The sequence below is a fragment of the Atractosteus spatula genome, chromosome 5 (assembly GCF_055471065.1).
Source record: "Atractosteus spatula isolate fAtrSpa1 chromosome 5, fAtrSpa1.hap1, whole genome shotgun sequence".
NCBI lineage: Eukaryota > Metazoa > Chordata > Actinopteri > Semionotiformes > Lepisosteidae > Atractosteus > Atractosteus spatula.
Window position 1 is genome coordinate 5158949 of NC_142710.1, and position 19518 is coordinate 5178466.

At 41.0% G+C, this 19518-nt stretch overlaps 2 protein-coding genes across 7 annotated transcripts in view; both read right to left on the reverse strand.

Moving 5' to 3' along the window:
• LOC148833651 (E3 ubiquitin-protein ligase TRIM21-like) overlaps nucleotides 1-19518 on the reverse strand; it is a 59674-nt gene that overhangs the window by 23962 nt on the left and 16194 nt on the right. The gene's annotated exons all lie outside the window — the stretch shown is intronic.
• On the reverse strand, nucleotides 1909-17872 carry LOC148833652 (zinc finger protein RFP-like). 6 transcript variants are annotated; one of them, XM_088915500.1, is made up of 12 exons: nucleotides 17472-17872; nucleotides 16339-16433; nucleotides 15195-15218; nucleotides 14651-14672; nucleotides 11797-11871; nucleotides 10009-10083; nucleotides 9377-9430; nucleotides 9108-9161; nucleotides 6760-6813; nucleotides 5179-5217; nucleotides 4750-4776; nucleotides 1909-3749 (listed from the first exon to the last, which is right to left on the reverse strand). In XM_088915500.1, exons 3-12 carry the CDS (start codon nucleotides 15195-15197, stop codon nucleotides 3304-3306), a joined length of 849 nt encoding a protein of 282 aa, XP_088771626.1. In that variant the 5' UTR covers nucleotides 15198-15218; nucleotides 16339-16433; nucleotides 17472-17872; the 3' UTR covers nucleotides 1909-3303. The 6 variants fall into 6 exon arrangements, with proteins under 6 accessions (XP_088771626.1, XP_088771628.1, XP_088771627.1 ...); XM_088915502.1 differs by having other exon boundaries at nucleotides 17468-17872; XM_088915501.1 differs by lacking the exon at nucleotides 17472-17872 and adding an exon at nucleotides 17289-17457.

Below are 19518 nucleotides of genomic sequence, written 5' to 3' on the forward strand. Positions count from 1 at the left end.
TAATTCTCTATTTGCAACCAATTGTACTAATGAAATTGACATTTCTTTTTTTTTCTTTAATATGTCATGACATATATTCTGTTGTAGCTTCACCTTCATTTTTTATTGACTGAATTCCTCCTATAGTTTATCATTACTATCTGGTCAGCAGCCATATCACCCTGCAACTCACAGCTGGCACCCTACTGAAGCTCAGCAGGTGTGAGTCTGACAAGCACCTGGATGGGAAAAACTAAGGTTGCTACTGGAATTGGTGTTAGTGAGACCAGAAGGGGGTGCTCAATCTGCTGTCTCTGTGGGTTCTAAAATCAATTTTAATCAGGAGGATAAAAACATGATTATTTTTATCATTGCAATTAGGTTGTTATCGAGTGCCCTTGTTTTTTCTTCATTTCACACGTCTACAATTCCTTCCTGCAAAGATTTCATTGCAGTAATTTGTAAGTTAGGATTTGCAATAGTCTTTCAGTAACACCAATCCTGTTTACTGTTATTTATGTTTCTATTTAAAATACAATGTTAACAATACATCTCTGTAAAACATGATTTTCTTGTTATTTATGATGTGTTTTTCAAAGCTGGTTTATAAAAGATTTCTAGTAATGCCATTAATTTATTTAATTGTTCTAATGAGTAAAATGAGGTTGGAGTGGGATAATAGTATAATAGCTAAAAGGCTAGGGCCAGCACAGCTCCCGGATGCATTGTGAAATAAAACCTGATCAAGTCTGCACTTGGTCTCAGAACATCTAACCTCTCTGGTCTCATAGCCTGGGTCTCTGTTCCTCACTGTTACGACCCCAACTGTCTGAGGTAAAGGGGTGTAACATTTAGGATAGGTTTTGGATGCAGGTGGGTTTCTGGTGACTAGGAAGCATGACAACAAGTGTTGGTGCAAAAGTGATAACTTTAAGGTGAATAAGTGACGGGTACATAATAGGACACAAGAACACACAGGGAGAGGGAACTAGAGTGGTGCCAAAGAAAAGAAAACAACAAACAAAATGGAGCTGGCTAGGACAGTGAAGGAATGCTGACCTGACTACAAAAGAAAACCCGAAACACACGGTCTTCAGAATCTTCAACACCCTAGCTAACCTGCACTGACTACCCCAAACCATACAAGACAAACGGCACTCACCCATACTAAACTAGTGCCGTTTGTCTTGTATGGTTTTGGGTAGTCAGTGGAGGTTAGCTAGGGTGTTGAAGATGCCAAAGACTGTGTGTCTAGTCAAACTAGTGAATAATCAAGATCAGGAAGTGTGGAACATAGCAACAAAACAACATGGACCACACACTGGGACGTAACACTCACCTAAACCGTTTCTGCTGTGCGTCACCACCTGTAACCTTTGGACGTATAGTTGTCTGCTGTAATATTTAGGCTGTGGAGCTTTCTTCAGGTGTGAGAGGACCTTTACTAATACACCTTTACTTGTTCCTTTGCAGCCTACGCATGCTGACGCAGTCACCTACTTGAACTGCTGAAACATTTGTCTCATAAGATACATTTGTGTCCTCTTCTGGCAGGGTGGCCAGTATAGGAGTAGTCTCAAATCTCTTCATAATTTACTTTACAGTGGAAAGTGATAGCTGTCTGTTGATTCTTTTATAGCCATTCCCCAAATGATGGAGGTCAGAGATGGCCTCAGTCTTCAGAGAGCTGTCTGACCTCGACCATGATGAAGCCGCTACTACTGAATGTCTGCTCTGTGTTTCCTTCTTTTACACCCCAGGACCAGGGGAATCTTTGAGGGTCTCTATATATTCCTCAGGACGTCTACTGCACATCTATAGAGTAGAATGTTATTCAAGATTTGTTTCTGTTGAACTTTAAATGAATAATTTGAGGTGTGATTAAAGAGCACTGTGTTTTGTGAGGAAGTCATTTATGACACATATGACTTTTCTCTTTGAAATCGTGTTATAACTATATCCAATATAGAAGTATTTTAAACACATATTGCAATCTGGATGACAATAACTCATTCTATTACAGTATATCTATCTGTTTCAGCAGGAGTGTGCATAATTCTGGGGGGCACTGTATGTCAGTATTCCTAGGGAAGATGGTATATTCATGATCCCTGCAGTAGATTCATTTCCTTTAAAACTGTATAATACAAAGGGGATCCTTATCATTATTGCCAGGAGAGAAGAACAGGTGAACACTACACTCTATTTTTGCTTCAAAAAGGACTTTCTCCTCCTCATAGTCTATGCAGATCCCCAGTTTTGTGGGAATCTTTGTGTCCAGTGGGGTCTCAGGGTCAGTCAAGGCCATCAGCTTCCCATCCAACATTCCAGCTTCCAACATTGGTGGTGGTGGAGGGGAGTCCCCATTACCTATAGAGCGCTTTGAGTGGAGTGTCCAGAAAAGCGCTATATAAGTGTAAGCAATTATTATTATTATTCTCTGGTCTCTCTTCCTCTCCCTCACCAGGCTGTGTTGCAGATCTCCACCTGTTGTCTTTGGATTTACAGTTTCTCCTCTAAAACTTGTTTCAGAAGATACAAATGTGTCCTCTTCTGGCAGGAGACCGCTGTGGAAGCAGGCCCAAATTCTGGAGGTCAGAGACCATTTGGCGGGAGGTTTCAAAGAGCTGTCTGGCCTCCACCATGGTGACAAAGCCATCGGTTCCGAATGTCTTCTCTGTGTTTCCTCCTTTTACACCCTAAGGGCAGAGGAAACTATATATTTCTCAGGACTTTCACTGCCCAGCCATAGAGCAGAAAACTACTGGAGATTTGTCTCTGCTGAACTTTAAAAGAATGATTAGGGGTGTGAATACATTTGAGCCCTGTGTTTTCTGGAATTCATCTGTGACAAATATAACTTTGTGCACACTGTGCAATGCTATAATGATTATCGAATAAAATATAGAAATATTTCACACACATAATCCAATTGGGATGGCAATAACTCATTCTGTTTCCATTCCTTCCTATTTTGTTAGCAGTATGCATAATTTTGTAGGGCACCGGATTTCAATATTCTTAGGGAAGATGTTGTATCCATTGTCCCTGCAGTAGGTTCATTCCCCTAAAGGTTCTGTAATACAAAGGGGATCTGTATCATTATTGCCAGGAGAGAAGAATGGTTGAATGTTTCTGTCTATTTTGTCCTCAAAAGTGTAGATGTGTGAGCCGTCCACAGGATTGAAGGAGAAGGAGAAGGAGACCTTCATTTTGTTCTTTAGATCTCAGGATTCATTTTGATGTCTTCTGCAGTACAGTTTGTAATGCAAAGGGGTTCATTATCATTGTTGCCAGGGGAGAAGAATGGTCGAACGTCCCCATCTATTTTGTTTTCAAATGTGTAGAGGAGGGAACATTGTTGAACATTGTAGAATGTTCCTTCTCCTCATAGTCCACGTGGATCCCCACTCTTGTGAGAACGTCTGTGTCCAGTGGGGTCTCTGAGTCAGTCAGGGCCGTCAACTTCCCATCCCAAAGACTCAGGACCCAAAACCCATTTTCAGGGCTCAGACTCAGTTGCCCCTTCCTGGACACTGAGCCTCGGGCCACTCCCAGCTCCCAGGACTTCTTGTTTCCAACCTCCACTTCCCAGTAACACCCACGCCTCATCTCTACTGGTAGCCTGTTGCCCAGCACACAGGGGTATTCATCAAACCGTTTTGGGGTGTCTCTGAGAGTCTGGCGCTGCTCTGTCCACCTCAGTTCTCTGCCATCTTCTGACACTCTCAGGTAGGGGTTCATTGTGTCCTCATCCAGGGTCACGTCCACTGTGGGAAAAGAAGCACAGAGAGAGAATGTAGAACCACGGATAAAGATTTCACCTGATAACACTTTCTGGTTTTAGAAACAAAACAACAGTCATATTTAATGATCTGTGTATGTGATATACATTATGAAAAAAAATCTGATAATTACGTGAAAACTGTACAAGTTCTTTTATACTTGATACAGTACATTGACTGATGGTGAAAACAGAATTCAGACTGACATAGTCTAATGAAATACAATAAACCCAATTTTCTATTATTATTAACCACATAATTAACACACCAATAATGCTTCCTGTAGTGTAAACATGAACTTTTTAGTTTCTTTTTTAATACTCTGCAAGCTTCCACTTTTCATTACACACAATATAAAAGAATCTCCACAAGAAACTGTTTGAATACTATTAATTACAAAATAAGTGATGAGACAGTTTGCAAAATGTGATGATATAGATTGAATAAAAAAAGACTAAAATGGATTATCTTCCCTCACTGTGTCTGTATCATTCTAGTTTCTTGTCTAGATTTGCCAGGGTTTTCAGGATGAATTCTGAACTGATCACACTGCTTTCACCAGCATGCTGTGGAGGGACTGTACAGCATAGTGATCCACACCCTAACTTATCTTGCCTTAGGCTTGGGAACAGGTAGTACAATCAGGATTCACAATGTAGCCTTAAAACTGGACAATACAAACTATTGTCTTTCACTTTGACCTACATTTAATCATTTTCAAGTGTACTAGAAAATCTTGTAATCTTAAATAAATTTAGCTATTTGTTATACCAGATGCTTTGTTTGTGTTTCACAAACATCTAAACATTGTAAGTTCTTCCACATTGGTTAATAAATACCTCTTCTATCAATATTAACAATATTATCTAGATTGTTGTTTAATGAATAAAATTCAGTATCAATTCAGAAATATGAAAATAATTATGATATTTTAAACATTATAATTAAAACAAACAACTCTGGTGATAACAACAAAAAGAATTACCTCCCATGGCCCGTCTCACTGCAATATCTAAAAAGAGATAAAACCACTCTTAATGCACACAATACATGAACACATATGACTGGATCTTCCTACAGTATATTATGAAGAAGTAATAAAAACCTACAGTATCTTTTAAGATATTTAGAATTCCCAGAATGAGAAACTTGTTATACTGTATCTAGAGAGATGAAAGAAAGCTGAAGTCCTGTAGTGATTCAGAACAGAGATATTTTTGTGAAATAATTCATTCCTGATTCCATGAAGATTTGAACAAAATCGATCCAAACACACAGTTGACACTCTCTGTAGTGAAAGAAACACAGAGAGACTCAAGCAGAAACTAGGGACATGTGCACGCATGAGAGCAAATAATTGGCTTTGATAGTATAAACTGAGAAAAATTAATTCTGCAAACATCTCCATACTTACAGAGCTTATGATACTTCTTTCCCAAATCTTCTTTGATCTCTGCAAATAGACATTTACAGGTTATAACAGGATTGTTTACTGGCCTTAAATAACTAAAGAGAGTAGAGCACCCACATTTAGTTATTGTTTAAAGATACCCTCATATTCAGATAAATTGTATCAAAAAGAAACAGGTGCTGGACCTCTGTGTGTCAAAAGAAAAAACTAAAGGATTTAAACCACTTTTTCAGACTTCTTAATATACTGTATGCAGTTGTATGCAAATGTTTGGGCACCACTGGTCAAGTTTCATGTTTCACAGAATCTCTAAGTGAAAAGAAGATAACACAACCCCTTTCCTGGTCAAACTCAAACATGACACATTTCTTCACATTTTAATGCACATTTAGATCATTTTATAGCCCTTCTTTGCTTTGTAAGAGTCAATTATCTTCATTTTCAAGTCCTCAGTTAGCTGCTCAAAGGAGCCCATGTTGTTGAGAGTAGACACAACATCCCGAGAGGTTACAAGGGTCAAAGTATTTATTGAACTGAAACTGTCATTACCTGGTATAATTTAAGGCCTAATGAGTCAATCAAGTTTTATTCCTTAAAAAAGAACTAATTAATCAATTGAAAGGGTGCCCAATCTTTGCACCTGCCACGTTCACTGTTTAATTTTTTTTCAATCTGTTAAATTCAGCATATAAATAGTAATTGTGCATTAAAATGTGCAGAAAGATGACATGTTTAAGTAAGAGGTAGGGTTGACTTCTTTTCACTTAGAGATTCAGTGAAACATTCACTCAGACCAGGGATACCTAAACGTTCACATACAACTGTACTTTCTCTACAAGTGTATATGTCTTCATGTCTAACTTGTTATTTAGATCTGCAGAGGCTATTCAGGGATAACAAGATGACAGCAGAAAGCCCATTGTCAAGACAATTGTCCTCGTCTGTGAACAAGATCATCTGAACTGGAGACACAGAGAGTGGCGGAGTGTTCGATACTGTTTTGTCCCTGGGGAGGCCTCAGAGAGGACAACTAGGTGGTCAATAGAAGGCCACACAGTGCTGTGTTCAAGAAATCAATGTAGACAAAAGCAGACTGTGTGCTGTGTATATTTTTGTCCAGACCTCCTTTTTCTCTTGAGTCAAATAGTTCATCTATGGGCCAAACATGCAAATCAATAGGAGACAACAGTAACTGGACAAAACTGATTCATAATATCAGTGCTGTAATACATACAAATGCACAGTGTTCATCTGTACTATTAAATTGACTTTATTTACAGTTTGAAAGCTTGGAGTCATTTCAAGTAGGGATCGTGGTTTTAAGTGACCACTGTTTGAAAGTCCCTTGAGTGACACCACAGTAAAGGCTTGACTGTACCTCACAGTTCCTGTAGAGATTCATGACAGAACACAACACCCTCCTCAGTGAGAGTGAGGAGTGTAAATCAACAGCAGCTGCATTTTTTAAGAGTAAAAAAGACTCCACTAAAGAAACAGAACAGGTGTAACGTGTGGTCTTATGACTAAAAAACCAAATTCTTAGATATTTTCATACTTTTGACACAAAAACAGAGCAGTACTTACTTTTCTCATCACACAACTCTTTTTTCAGTTTCTCAAGCTCTTCTATTCTGCTCACTGCAAATACAGATACCAGGAGTTAACAACAGAACACAACACCCACCTTAAATGAGAGGGCAGGAGTGTTAATCAAGGGCAGCTGTATTTAGCAGTAAAAAAGACTTGACCAAAAAAACAGAAAAAGTGTAAAACTGTTCTTATGACTGTAAAAGCACACTGTTAAATGATCCCACACTTTATATGCAAAAAATAAAACAGTACTCTCTACTTCAGTCTATTACAAACCCACAGATTCACACAGCTATCTCCTATACAGCTCATTTCACCCCAAACACACTAAAAACTCTTTTCTTTTTCACAGTTCCTTTGGGTATGATGACTCTGCAGTGGTAACATGGATTTCCAGAACCAAGCACTCAAAATACACTTCTTTTTCATTCACATAGGATACCCCACCCATGTTATTGACAGGGCCCTCATCCGAGCCAAAAACAGCTCCCGGACCATCAAGTTGACCAGGAACCCCCGGCCTAATAACTGCATTCCTCTGGTGCTTCCCTTCCACCCTAACACACTCTCTATCCCCAGGACTATTATCAACAACTTTTCCATCCTACAGGCTGATCCCCCCACTGGGGACCTCTTTTCGGACCGCCCCATCATCTCATATCGCCAACCACCTAATCTGCATAACCTTCTTGTTCACAGCTCTCTTTCTCAAATCTTCTTTGATCTCTACAAATAGACATTTACAGGATGGTTTACAGGCCTAAAATAACTAAAGAGAGTAGAACACCCGCATTTAGATATTGTTTAAAGACATGATTTATCTGAATATGAAGTTATCAAACAGAAACAGGTGCTGAACCTCTGTGTGTCAAAAGAAATATCAAAAGGATTTAATCAGATTTTCAGACTTCTTAATATATACAGGTGTATGCAAACATTTGGGCACCACTGGTCAAATTTCATGTTTCACAGAATCTCTAAGTAAAAAGAAGATAACAACCTCTGCAGGGTCAAACTTATACATGACATATTTTCCACATTTTATTGCACATTTAGATCATTTTATAGCCCTTCGTTGCTTCATAAAAATCAATTATCTTCATTTTCAAGTCCTCAGTCAGCTGCTCAGACGAGCCCATGTTGTAGAGAGTAGACACAACATCCCGAGAGGATAGAAGGGTCAAAGTATTTACTGAACTGGCTTAATGTAAGGCCTAATAAGTCAATCAAGTTTTATTCCTTAAGTGAATCAACTGAAAGGGCGCCAGAACTTTGCACCTGCCACATTCACTGTGTTATATTTTTCCAGTCTGTTAAATTCAGGACATAACCAGTAATTGTGCATTAAAATGTCTGAAACATGACATGTTTAAGTAAGAGGAAGGGTTAACTTCTTTTCACTTAGAGATTCAGTGAAACATTCAGTCAGGCCAGGGATACCCAAACGTTCACATACAACTCTACTTTCTCTACAAGTGTATATGTCTGTGTGTCTAACTTGTTATTTAGATCCGCAGAGGCTATTCAGGGATAACAAGATGGCAGCAGAAAGCCCATTGTCAAGACAATTGTCCTCGTCTGTGAACAAGATCATCTGAACTGGAGACAGAGAGAGTGGTGGAGTGTTGGATACTGTTTTGTCCCTGGGGAGGCCTCAGAGAGGACAACTTATGGAGATACTGATCAATATCCTGAGTGATGCTCTATTCAAGTCAATCCATGCGGAGATACAACTGCCGAGAGAAAAAATCTCCTTTAACACAAGAACATACTTGGTGTATTATGGGGACATTTCCTGTTACTGTAAGTAAAAATTCCTTAACCCAGAAATAATGCAAATCAATGCAGAAGTGTTGTCATCTCCTGACCTCCTTTTTCTCTTGAATCAAATAATACATCTATGGGCCAAATATGCAAATCGATAGGAGACAACAGTAACTGGACAAAACTGATACATAACATCAGCGCTGTAACACTTACAAATGCAGAGTGTTAATCTGTACTGCTATACAGTTGACTGTATTTACAGTTTAAATGCTTGGAGATAGAGTCAGTACAAGTAGGGATCGTGTTGTTAAGTGAGCTCTGTTTGAAAGTCCCTTGAGTGACATCACAGTAAAGGCTTGACTGTACCTCACTGTTCCTGTAGAGATTCATGACAGAACACAACACCCTCCTCAGTGAGATTGAGGAGGGTAAATCAACAGCAGCTGCATTTTTTGAGAGTATAAAAAAAGACTCCACTAAAAAAACAGAACAGGTGTATTGTGTGTTCTTATGACTGTAAAACCACATTCTTAGATATTTTCATACTTTTGACACAAAAACAGAGCAGTACTTACTTTTCTCATCACACAACTCTTTTTTCAGTTTCTCAAGCTCTTCTATTCTGCTCACTGCAAATACAGATAACAGGAGTTAACAACAGAACACAACACCCACCTTAAATGAGAGGGCAGGAGTGTACATCAAGGGCAGCCATATTTAGCAGTAAAAAAGACTTGATTAAAAAACAGAGTGTAATACCTGTTCTACCTGTGTTCTTATGACTGTAAAAGCACACTGTTAAATGATTCCACATTTTAAATGCAAAAAACAAAGCAGTACTTACTGTTCTCATCACGCAGCTCTTTATTCTGTTGTTCAAGCTCTGCTATTCTTCTCTCTCCAAATACAGAAAACAGGAATTAACAATTAAATACAACACCCTCTACTGCTGTAGTGAGAGCAGGAGTACAATGACAGCTGTCCTAAGCAGTATAAGGCCTCCATTAAAAACAGAAAGAGTGTAACATCTGTTATCATGACTTTAAAACCACACCTATAATGATACTACACACAGAACAGTACTAATGTTACTCATCAAGCACCTCTTCAATCTGTTGTTCTAGATCTGTTCTATACATATATATGCATACATACATTTTCACATAGTAATAACCTCTGGTGAATGGGAAGGGTGTTAATATTTAGACAAGTGAAAGGAACTAAATCCCTTTAGTGTTTCACAAAAGAGATTGTGCAGGAGTTCAGCCCAAATGTTCAGATTCCTTGAAGATTTTGACACAATCAATCCAAATGAGTAGTTGAGGCTTAACAGTAAAAAAAAAAAAGTATTCTGGGTAGAGAAACTAACTAAGGTGAGGATCATATCAGAAGTCAAACAGCACATTCTTCTTTCAAAATATAATGACTGGAAAATACTCTCTGGGAAATCCTACTATAAAATATTTCACTACTTACCACACTCCTTACGCCCCTTGTGTCTCCATTTCTTCTTTTTTTTTTCAACCAGGTTTATAGTTTCCTCAGGACTCTCTGTCAATTATTAAAACACAATACAGACTTATCATTTAAAGAAAACATTGCATACATATAAAAGGAGAGGATGAAAAACATATTTAGTTTTTCATAACACAGATTGTGAAAGGATTAATTGATATTTCACTCCTAAAAAATAAAAAATCAGTCCAAGGCACTGTCGAAAACGTAATAGTAATATATGCATCAGAAGTCACAAGTAGAAACAAATTCAGACAAATGTAGAAGAAATGTGTAAGATCTGAAACGTATTCAGTATAAATTCTGTAAAGCAACAGATGGTTTCACTGAACAGAAGTTTGTGTGGTGATCAAATTCTAACCTTGCACTGCTGCTTCCCAGAACATAAAAGATCACGGGCTAAACACGGCACCACATACTGTACTTCATTCTAGCACTCAGCAATTCACCTCGGCACAGACAGATGTGCTTCCCACCAAGTGCTGCTGAGACCTTACCTTCATCACGTTAATCTTCGCCAAACTACAACCCAAGTCCCTTTCATGCTTCTTCAACAGCATTTTCAACATCAACCCTCCAATAAAAACAAGCAACTCTGCCACCGTTGTATCACCTATGCCTTTCTTTCAGTTCTCATGATGTCGACAAACCTTCCAGAAACATTAAACACCTGAAGAGTTTCTGTCTCTCATTTTGCTTTCCCTTCTCTCTCTTCCTAATCCCACTTGCTCTGCACTGTTCTGCACTTGCTTTTCCTGCTTCTGCTTCAGGGTAGTCTTCTATGTCACTGAAGTATTCTCTGCTGCCTTCCACAGAGTTCCAGTACAAATTAGCTGGTCCTGCTACTGCTGCAAGCTGCTAGCCCTGCCACCTGTTCGCTGACTAACATTACTTTGCTCTTCTTATTGTGCTTCCCAATTCAATTCAGCCCGTGCACAGGACCTGAAAGAGACGCTCGCAACCTGTACACTGAGAAAGCCAAAGCTTTCCTGTTCAAGGCACAAAGGGAGCATTATGAAAACAATGAAACCTCTTCCTCTTATTTCTTTAATCAGGCCAGGGGAGCCCAGAAGAAGAGGGTAATCCACAGCCTGCGGAAGAGGGCGACAAAGTAGAAGCGGCGCCCGCTTTCTACAAGAAGCTCTTTTCAAAAAAGCAGATGGAGGTGGAAGCAGGCGATGCTTTTCTGAAGGGAAGGCTGAAGGCAAGAGTTCCACAGGAGGTGAGGGAGGGTCCGATTACAGCACTGGAGCCGAGAGCGGCGCTTTAGTCCATGGAGAATGGCAAGGTGCTGGGGCCGGATGGACTCCCTAAGGAATTCTACACCTGCTTGTGGGACACCCTGGTGGCAGATCTGGTGGAGGTGGCGCAGGAGATCTTCCGCCTGGGGAAACTCGGCGACACCATGAGGGAAGGCATCATCTCCCTGCTCTTCAAGGAAGGGGATGCAGCAGACCTCAAGAACTGGAGGCCGATCACGATGCTCTACGTGGATGTCAAGATCCTGTCCAAGCTACTGGCTGGCAGACAGAGGACCGCCCTGCTCCACATCATCAATAGCCACCAGACTTGTGGCGTGGAGGGGCGATCCTTCAGCTGGAATCTCCAGCTCACCAGAGACGCCATCACTTGAGAAACTAACTAAGGTGTGGATCATATCAGAAGTCAAACAGCACATTCTTCTTTCAAAATATAATGACTGGAAAATACTCTCTGGGAAATCCTACTATAAAATATTTCACTACTTACCACACTCCTTACGCCCCTTGTGTCTCCCATTCTTCTTTTTTTTTTCAACCAGGTTTATAGTTTCCTCAGGACTCTCTGTCAATTATTAAAACACAATACAGACTTATCATTTAAATAAAACATTGCATACATATAAAAGGAGAGGATGAAAAACATATTTAGTTTTTCATAACACAGATTGTGAAAGGATTAATTGAAATTTCACTCCTAAAAAATAAAAAATCAGTCCAAGGCACTGTTGAAAACGTAATAGTAATATATGCATCAGAAGTCACAAGTAGAAACAAATTCAGACAAATGTAGAAGAAATGTGTAAGATCTGAAACGTATTCAATATAAATTCTGTAAAGCAACAGATGGTTTCACTGAACAGAAGTTTGTGTGGTGATCAAATTCTAACCTTGCACTGCTGCTTCCCAGAACATAAAAGATCATGGGCTAAACACGGCACCACATACTGTACTTCATTCTAGCACTCAGCAATTCACCTCGGCACAGACAGATGTGCTTCCCACCAAGTGCTGCTGAGACCTTACCTTCAACACGTTAATCTTCACCAAACTACAACCCAAGTCCCTTTCATGCTTCTTCAACAGCATTTTCAACATCAACCCTCCAATAAAAACAAGCAACTCTGCCACCGTTGTATCACCTATGCCTTTCTTTCAGTTCTCATGATGTCGACAAACCTTCCAGAAACATTAAACACCGGAAGAATTTCTGTCTCTCATTTTGCTTTCCCTTCTCTCTCTTCCAAATCTCACTTGCTCTGCACTGTTCTGAAAGAGATGCTCCGCAACCTGTACACTGAGAAAGCCAAAGCTTTCCTGTTCAAGGCACAAAGGGAGCATTATGAAAACAATGAAACCTCTTCCTCTTATTTATTTAATCAGGTCCGGGGAGCAAGGAAGAAGAGGGTCATCCACAGACTGAGACAGGGAGATGGAGAGAAAGTGCTGGAAGAGGGTGACAAAGTAGAAGCAGTAACTGCTTTCTACAGTGAGCTCTTGTCAGAAAAGCAGACAGAGGTGGAGGCAGGCGATGCTTTTCTTAAGGGGCTAAAGGCAAGAGTACCGAAGCAGGTGAGGAAGGACTTGAAGAGTCCGATTACAGTGCAGGATCTGAGAGCGGCGCTTTGGTCCATGGAGAATGGCAAGGTGACGGGGCCGAATGGACTCCCCAAGGAATTCTCCACTTGCTTGTGGGACACCCTGGTGGCAGATCTGGTGGATCTCGGAGACACCATGACACCATGAGGGAAGGCGTCATTTCCCTGCTTTTCAAGGGAGGGGACGCAGCAGACATCAAGAACTGGAAGCTGATCACGATGCTCTGCGTGGATATCAAGATCCTGTCCAAGCTACTGGCCAGCAGACAGAGAACCGCCCTGCCCCACATCATCAGCAGTGACCATACGTGTGGCAAGGAGGAGCAATCCAAGCCGATCACGATGCTCTGCGTGGATATCAAGATCCTGTCCAAGCTACTGGCCAGCAGACAGAGGACCGTCCTGCCCCACATCATCAGCAGTGACCATACGTGTGGCAAGGAGGAGCAATCCATCAGCTGGAACCTCCAGTTCACCAGAGACGCCATCGCCTGGACTGAAGACCGGAACATGCCCATGATGATGGTGAGTCTGGACCAGGAGAAAGACTTCGACAGAGTAAACCACAACTATCTGTTCAGAGTGCTGGATAAAGATACTGTACTCTGATGTGGGCAGCAGGGTCAACGTACTGTAAATGGACACCTGGGGGATTTCATTCTTCACAGGGCCATTATCGGAGGCGATGAGACAGGACCCCAACATCGATAGCCTGGCGATACCGAGGGGTGCTGGGGAAAACCTGAAGATCTCCCAGTACGCAGATGACAGGATGCTGTTCCTGAATTCAGACAGGGGGTTGAAGAAAGCCCTGCAGGTCATGGAGCAATACCCCAGGGCCTCGGGGTCGAAGCTCAACCGCCGAAAGAGCAAACTGAAGTTCTTCTGACCCTGGAAGGAAAGGACGATGGCACCGAAAGGTCTCAAGCTCTGCCCCTCAAGATATTGATCACAAGGAACCGGATGTGCCAGCCAGTCGAGGAAGGGGGAAGAGACATGTCGTATTTCCCTCTGAAACTGACTGCATCTTGTTCTGCAACCTCAGTCTGGCGCTGCGTGAACCCATCAGCCACAAGTACCAGTACTTTGTCAGGCTGTGGTTCTCCATCCCGATGAGTTCTATACTGTCAAGGTACGAGGCCATGAGATAGCCAGAGCTCTGCACCAACCACAGATCCCTGTACAAGGAGGTGAGGGGACAGCTGGTCGCCAGCGAAAGGCTACAGGTTCCCAGACAGGTCTGGGAAAGGGCGCAGCCGAAGGAATTGGACAGCAAGCTGAAGGACCTCAACTGGATGGCCGTGCACCAGAGGCTCGCAACCAGAGAGGTTCTTTAGGGAACCCGCATTGTCCGCAGGACACGCGTTTCGTCGAGGAGACTCGGGACTACCTGTTCTGGAGAATGAACAAAACTTTTCACCTCCTGGGAGTGGGAGCGGTGCTCAGTTACCAGTGCATCCTGTTGGGGCTGGCACCAACTGGATTGGACAAAGGGACACAGTACTTGCTTTGGCTGGTGTCACTGATAAAACAAGGACTGTGAAACAGGAGGAACACTCATCCAACACAATGCAGTGGGGAACGAGGGAGCTGGAGGAGAGGATGCTGGCAGACCTCAGAGGGAAGATGAAGCACAACATCAACAAATGGGGGTTCTCCCTGGCGAGAGAGCACTGGAAAGGACAGTACAGTACAGGGACTAATGGACAAAAGCAAATGGTAAATTTAAAAAACAGGACAACTTACTGTTTCTACTGCTAAAACCTCCCTATGAAAATGAGAAGAAAGAATATTTGTTAATTAGATATTTATAATAATTTCTTAGCATTTGCCTGAGAATCAGCCTTGCACTTTCTGAACAGACACTAAAAGTCCTGTAGCTAATCAAAGCACATTACATTTCCTCTCTGTGGTCATATTACACCTTTCTGGTAAAACTTGTTAATGGTCATTAAACTACAGAAACCGAAAATGTGGCACTCTTCCTGCTGAGATGTGTAAAGAATCTCTATTATTAGAAGAGTGATTGTCTTACAGTTGTATTATTCACATGCTCTCTTAGTGAGAGTTTCATCAGTCTTTACTGACAGGTGTCAACAACAGGAGAAACAACACACTGTGTGAATCAGGCGATTGTCAGAACAAATCCAGAGGCTTAATAATTTACAAAAATCAGTCTGAAAGAACTATGTACACATTTAAAACAACTTCAATTTTTTCAAGCCTGCTTTGTTGATATTCTTGATTTTAATGCATTACTAGAGCTATTATTTTACTGAAGTAAACTCACCATTGTTCAGACGAACCTTGTCTCCTGCAAGTGAATCAGGAAAATCGTGAAATAAAAAAACAATCCTTTGTGAAGACAATTTTCCTGCAAAAAGTACTTTTTACAAACCACATAGAGCTATCCATAATGATATAATGTTGGTAATATTGTAATGAAACGTCCGACACACAGGTTGTATGAGCCAGGAGCAGCGCGGTGATGGCTCCACCCTCTACTCCCCTGCGGGGTTCTTGGCCACTCAGGCTAAGAAAGGTCAGCTGGCAACACCCCTGTTGAGCGACCCCGGAGACCCGGGTTCAAGCCCATGCGGTGAGTGCACAAGCCCAAGAACCTGAATTTGCTACATTGGTGTCAGGAAGGGATGGAGTGGAGGCCCTAGCCGAGACAGAGAGTCCTGGCACAGATGGAGAGGCAAGCAGGAGCAACCCACCCTGCGTGTGCAGCCTGGAGGGCCAGTTTTGAGTCAGCAGGACGCCTGACTCTTCAGGCGGGGACAGTGTAGCACCTCGCGGGGTGCTTTAGCCATGCGCACGCAAGGCAGGCTGGGAACGGTCTACCGGACTGTATATAGTGGGACAGAGGCTGGGAGAGAGTCTCTTCCCTTGCGTGTCGTGTGTTGGTGCAGGTGCAGCGCTGTAATCTCTATCCCTATGTGTACCTTTCCCTTGTCTTGTTTCATAAATGTGTTGGTTAACCCCTTCTCCTGAGTCGCAATTCTGCTCTATTCCGTACCGAACCCCGCGGTTGTTACAATATATTAATAATCTATCCATTCTCGCAAACTAATAGCAACGCTAAATTACTATTCCATTTAAAAATGTAGGGTGGGGTCACAAATCTTTCAGGATCGTGATCTATGTGCTAGAAAATACATTTCTACAAGTTTTTATTTGTAACATTATCAGTTTGTTAATTTCTGTTTAAAAAGAGGGTGATATTTTTATGAATTAAGCTGAAATCACACACTGGCTGTACACCTGGTTTATGACCGGTGGTACTCCAGAGATCTACTAACTCTCATTTTCCCAATGCTTGATTAAAGCCACTGTGATAGGAAAAAAACTTCATGTCGTTTGACTGTTATTGACACGGTCTTCAAGTTTCAAGCACAGCATCGCATTTCACACCAAGACAGAGCCACAACCTCAGGGCAGTCCTTCCGATTCTTCGCCCCTACTTCGCGCTGATGAAAAGAAAACTCCCAACTACAGGACCTGTTGCTCACTGACAGTCTGGCATCTAGCGACAAAGAAAAGATAGTTAAAACTGTGAAAGTCAGCCAGCTTTGATTCCACAGCTCCGTGAACAGAAAGTAGGACGAGCGGGGTTTTGATGTTCTGTCTTTCATACACTATATTGTGAGAGGCATTGCAAACTGTACACTTCCACAAATCCCTGTCCTTGACCCTAATCTGCTTTACTCTGTTAAGCTACTTTTTTTTCTCTCTTTTTGACACAGGTTCCCCGGTGCCTTGCGCTCATATACAGTATTGTGCTCAAAGACTTGTTAGGGCTGTGGAATTAGTCTGATCTCAGCGATCCCTCAATCTGGTTACTTTCACTTTCATGACACGAAAATGAAAGTGTTTCTAATGTCTCCATTTTGACAAAGGCAAACACATTTTGGACTTTGCCCTGGTTTTGTAACACCAGTGAGTAAAGATAAAGTAAAGATCTCTGCTCTGTGGAAGTCACATACATCATATCTGTTATACATATCATATCTCATGTATGTGATTCATGCCCCGGACCCTGAATGCCTATCGCCTCCCTTTTCATTTGCTAAACATCTAAAAAAAACGCCTTTCAAACCAATAAGTAACAAATTTCTCAACATCTTCGCAGAATGTTCGCATATAGAAACAACTAAAACCATTATTTGCTGATGCACTGCACATCTGTTGAGAAAACAATCTGCAGCCGGAAACCAGTCACGCCCTTAAATCACATTGAGTCACTCATAGTTACAGCGCGCACGGTGTTTTGTGTAGCAGTTGAGTTTTGCGACAAGTCTCATAGTAGACTTTCTGCGTACTAAGAGAACATATATTGATAGAAGAATCGCGATATACAAAATGTGACGTTGTGTGATACCTGTTTCTGTTCCTGGAGGTCTGTAGTCAGGCTTAATGGATCAGTCTGGAAGATACAGCTCTGTTCCAGCTAGTTAGTATATTACAGTTCGACTCCAGCACAGCTGTACAGTAGCTCAGTCAACACATGAAAATAAAACGTAGGAACAAAACTAACTTCAGGTCTCAGGTCTCACATACTCACGTCAAGTCTTGCAGTGTGGAGCTGGCTTTCTGTTCCCGAAATCTCCACTTTTACTTCCTGTGTAGCCTTTCTTGCTGTCAGCTATGGAGATGTCCTACCGTAGAACTCGGCAAATCCCGAATTGATTCCTGATTCGACAAACGGTCCCTGTGAGCATTTCTTCCTGCATCCATTTTTGAGCAGGGATGACATTTTAATATGATTAGTATGGAAGCCCGTTTCCGCCAGGGAGTAAAAAAAATGCGCTATGGTATCTCAGAATTGCGACTTAGCAACTCAGAATTCCGACTTAGTATCTCAGAATTCCGACTTAGCAACTCAGAATTCCGACTTTATATCTCACATTTGCGACTTCGAAATAGCCATATTTCATCGTCTGTCCTTTTGTTATTGTATTGTAAAATGCAGTGACGCACGAACTAGGGTGGGAGCGGCGAGGGCACAAGCCCTAGAACCCGAATCCGTTACAATAACAAAAGGACAGACAATGAAATGTGGGCTATTTCGAAGTCGCAAGTGTGAGATATAAACTCGTAATTCTGAGTTTTTAAGTCGCAATTAGGAGTTGCTAAGTCGGAATTCTGAGTTGCTAAGTCACAATTAGGAGTTTCTAAGTCGCAATTCTGAGATACTAAGTCGGAAGATATTTTTTTTAGTATCGTTTTTTTTTTACTCCCTGGCGGAAACGGGCTTCCATAGATTAGTGACACACATTTTGTTCTAAAACAAAAACAAAACTATATATATTCTACTTTAAATTCATTCTAGAACTACTTATCCAGTCGCTTTGACCCGTTTAAAAATACCTTCTCCATGCAGTATAACTGTCTAATTCAGGAATGCGCTTCGTGGATTCTTACAAAAAACTTGTATAGGTTTTCTGATTTATTTTGATTATTTCATTTTTATACAATTTAGAAAAATACCCCCTTTTTATTCATACATTTTCTTTTTACTTTTTGGTTACCGTTGCATCGAAAACAAGTACTCTTTCCAAAATTACCAGCGTACAACACACACGAGGCACATAACGTCCACATCCAGTGTATTTAGGAGGATGAATAATTTGAAATGATCAGGCTCATTATTTTTGATCATACAAATTGGTTGATTTAGAACTTTAGAAGATATTTCTTTTTTTCCCCTCAGCGAGTACAGGTGTAAGGAATTATTATCAGAAATAGATCATTGTAATTGTAGTAACGTTAAATATCTTTAGCTCAGTTCGTTCCAAACCAAATTAATAATAATAATAACAATAATAATAATAATAATAATAATTGCTTACACTTATATAGCGCTTTTCTGGACACTCCACTCAAAGCGCTTTACAGGTAATGGGGACTCTTCTCCACCACCACCAATGTGCAGCCCCACCTGGATGATGGTGCCATAGTGCGCCAGAACACTCACCACACACCTGCTCTCAGTGGGGAGGAGAGCAGAGTAATGAAGCCAATTCATAGACGGGGATTATTAGGAGGCCATGACTGGTAAGGGCCAATGGGAAATTTGGCCAGGACGCCGGGGTATTATTAAATTAAGTAGTTACTTTCAGTAATTAAGTTAAACTACGCATCAACAAAAGATGTTTATACAGATTGTGTCTCAAATTATTTTTGTACTAATATTGTTCAGTTTGTGTGCCCTTCAGTGGACTGGCGACCAATCTAGCGCATATTGTGTACCCTCCAATGGACTGATAAATCTATCTATGGCATGTTTTCACCTTGTGCCGTTTGCTTGCAGGACAGGTATCACCATGACCAAGTTTAATCAGGAGGTTAAAAACATGACTATTTTTACCATCTCAATTAGCAAATGCTTATTGTTTTACAGGGCAAAGACATACAGTGTGTGTAGAAATTATTGACTCCCCTTGGACCTGTACTATATTTTGTTGTGCTACAACCTCAAACTGCAACACATTTAAATATTTTTTAGTACTTTTTAACATACTTAACATTTTCTTGGCATATAATCATTATTATTGCAAAAGAAAATTTCATAAAAAATCAAAAACAATGAACAATTCAGCTTGGACCAG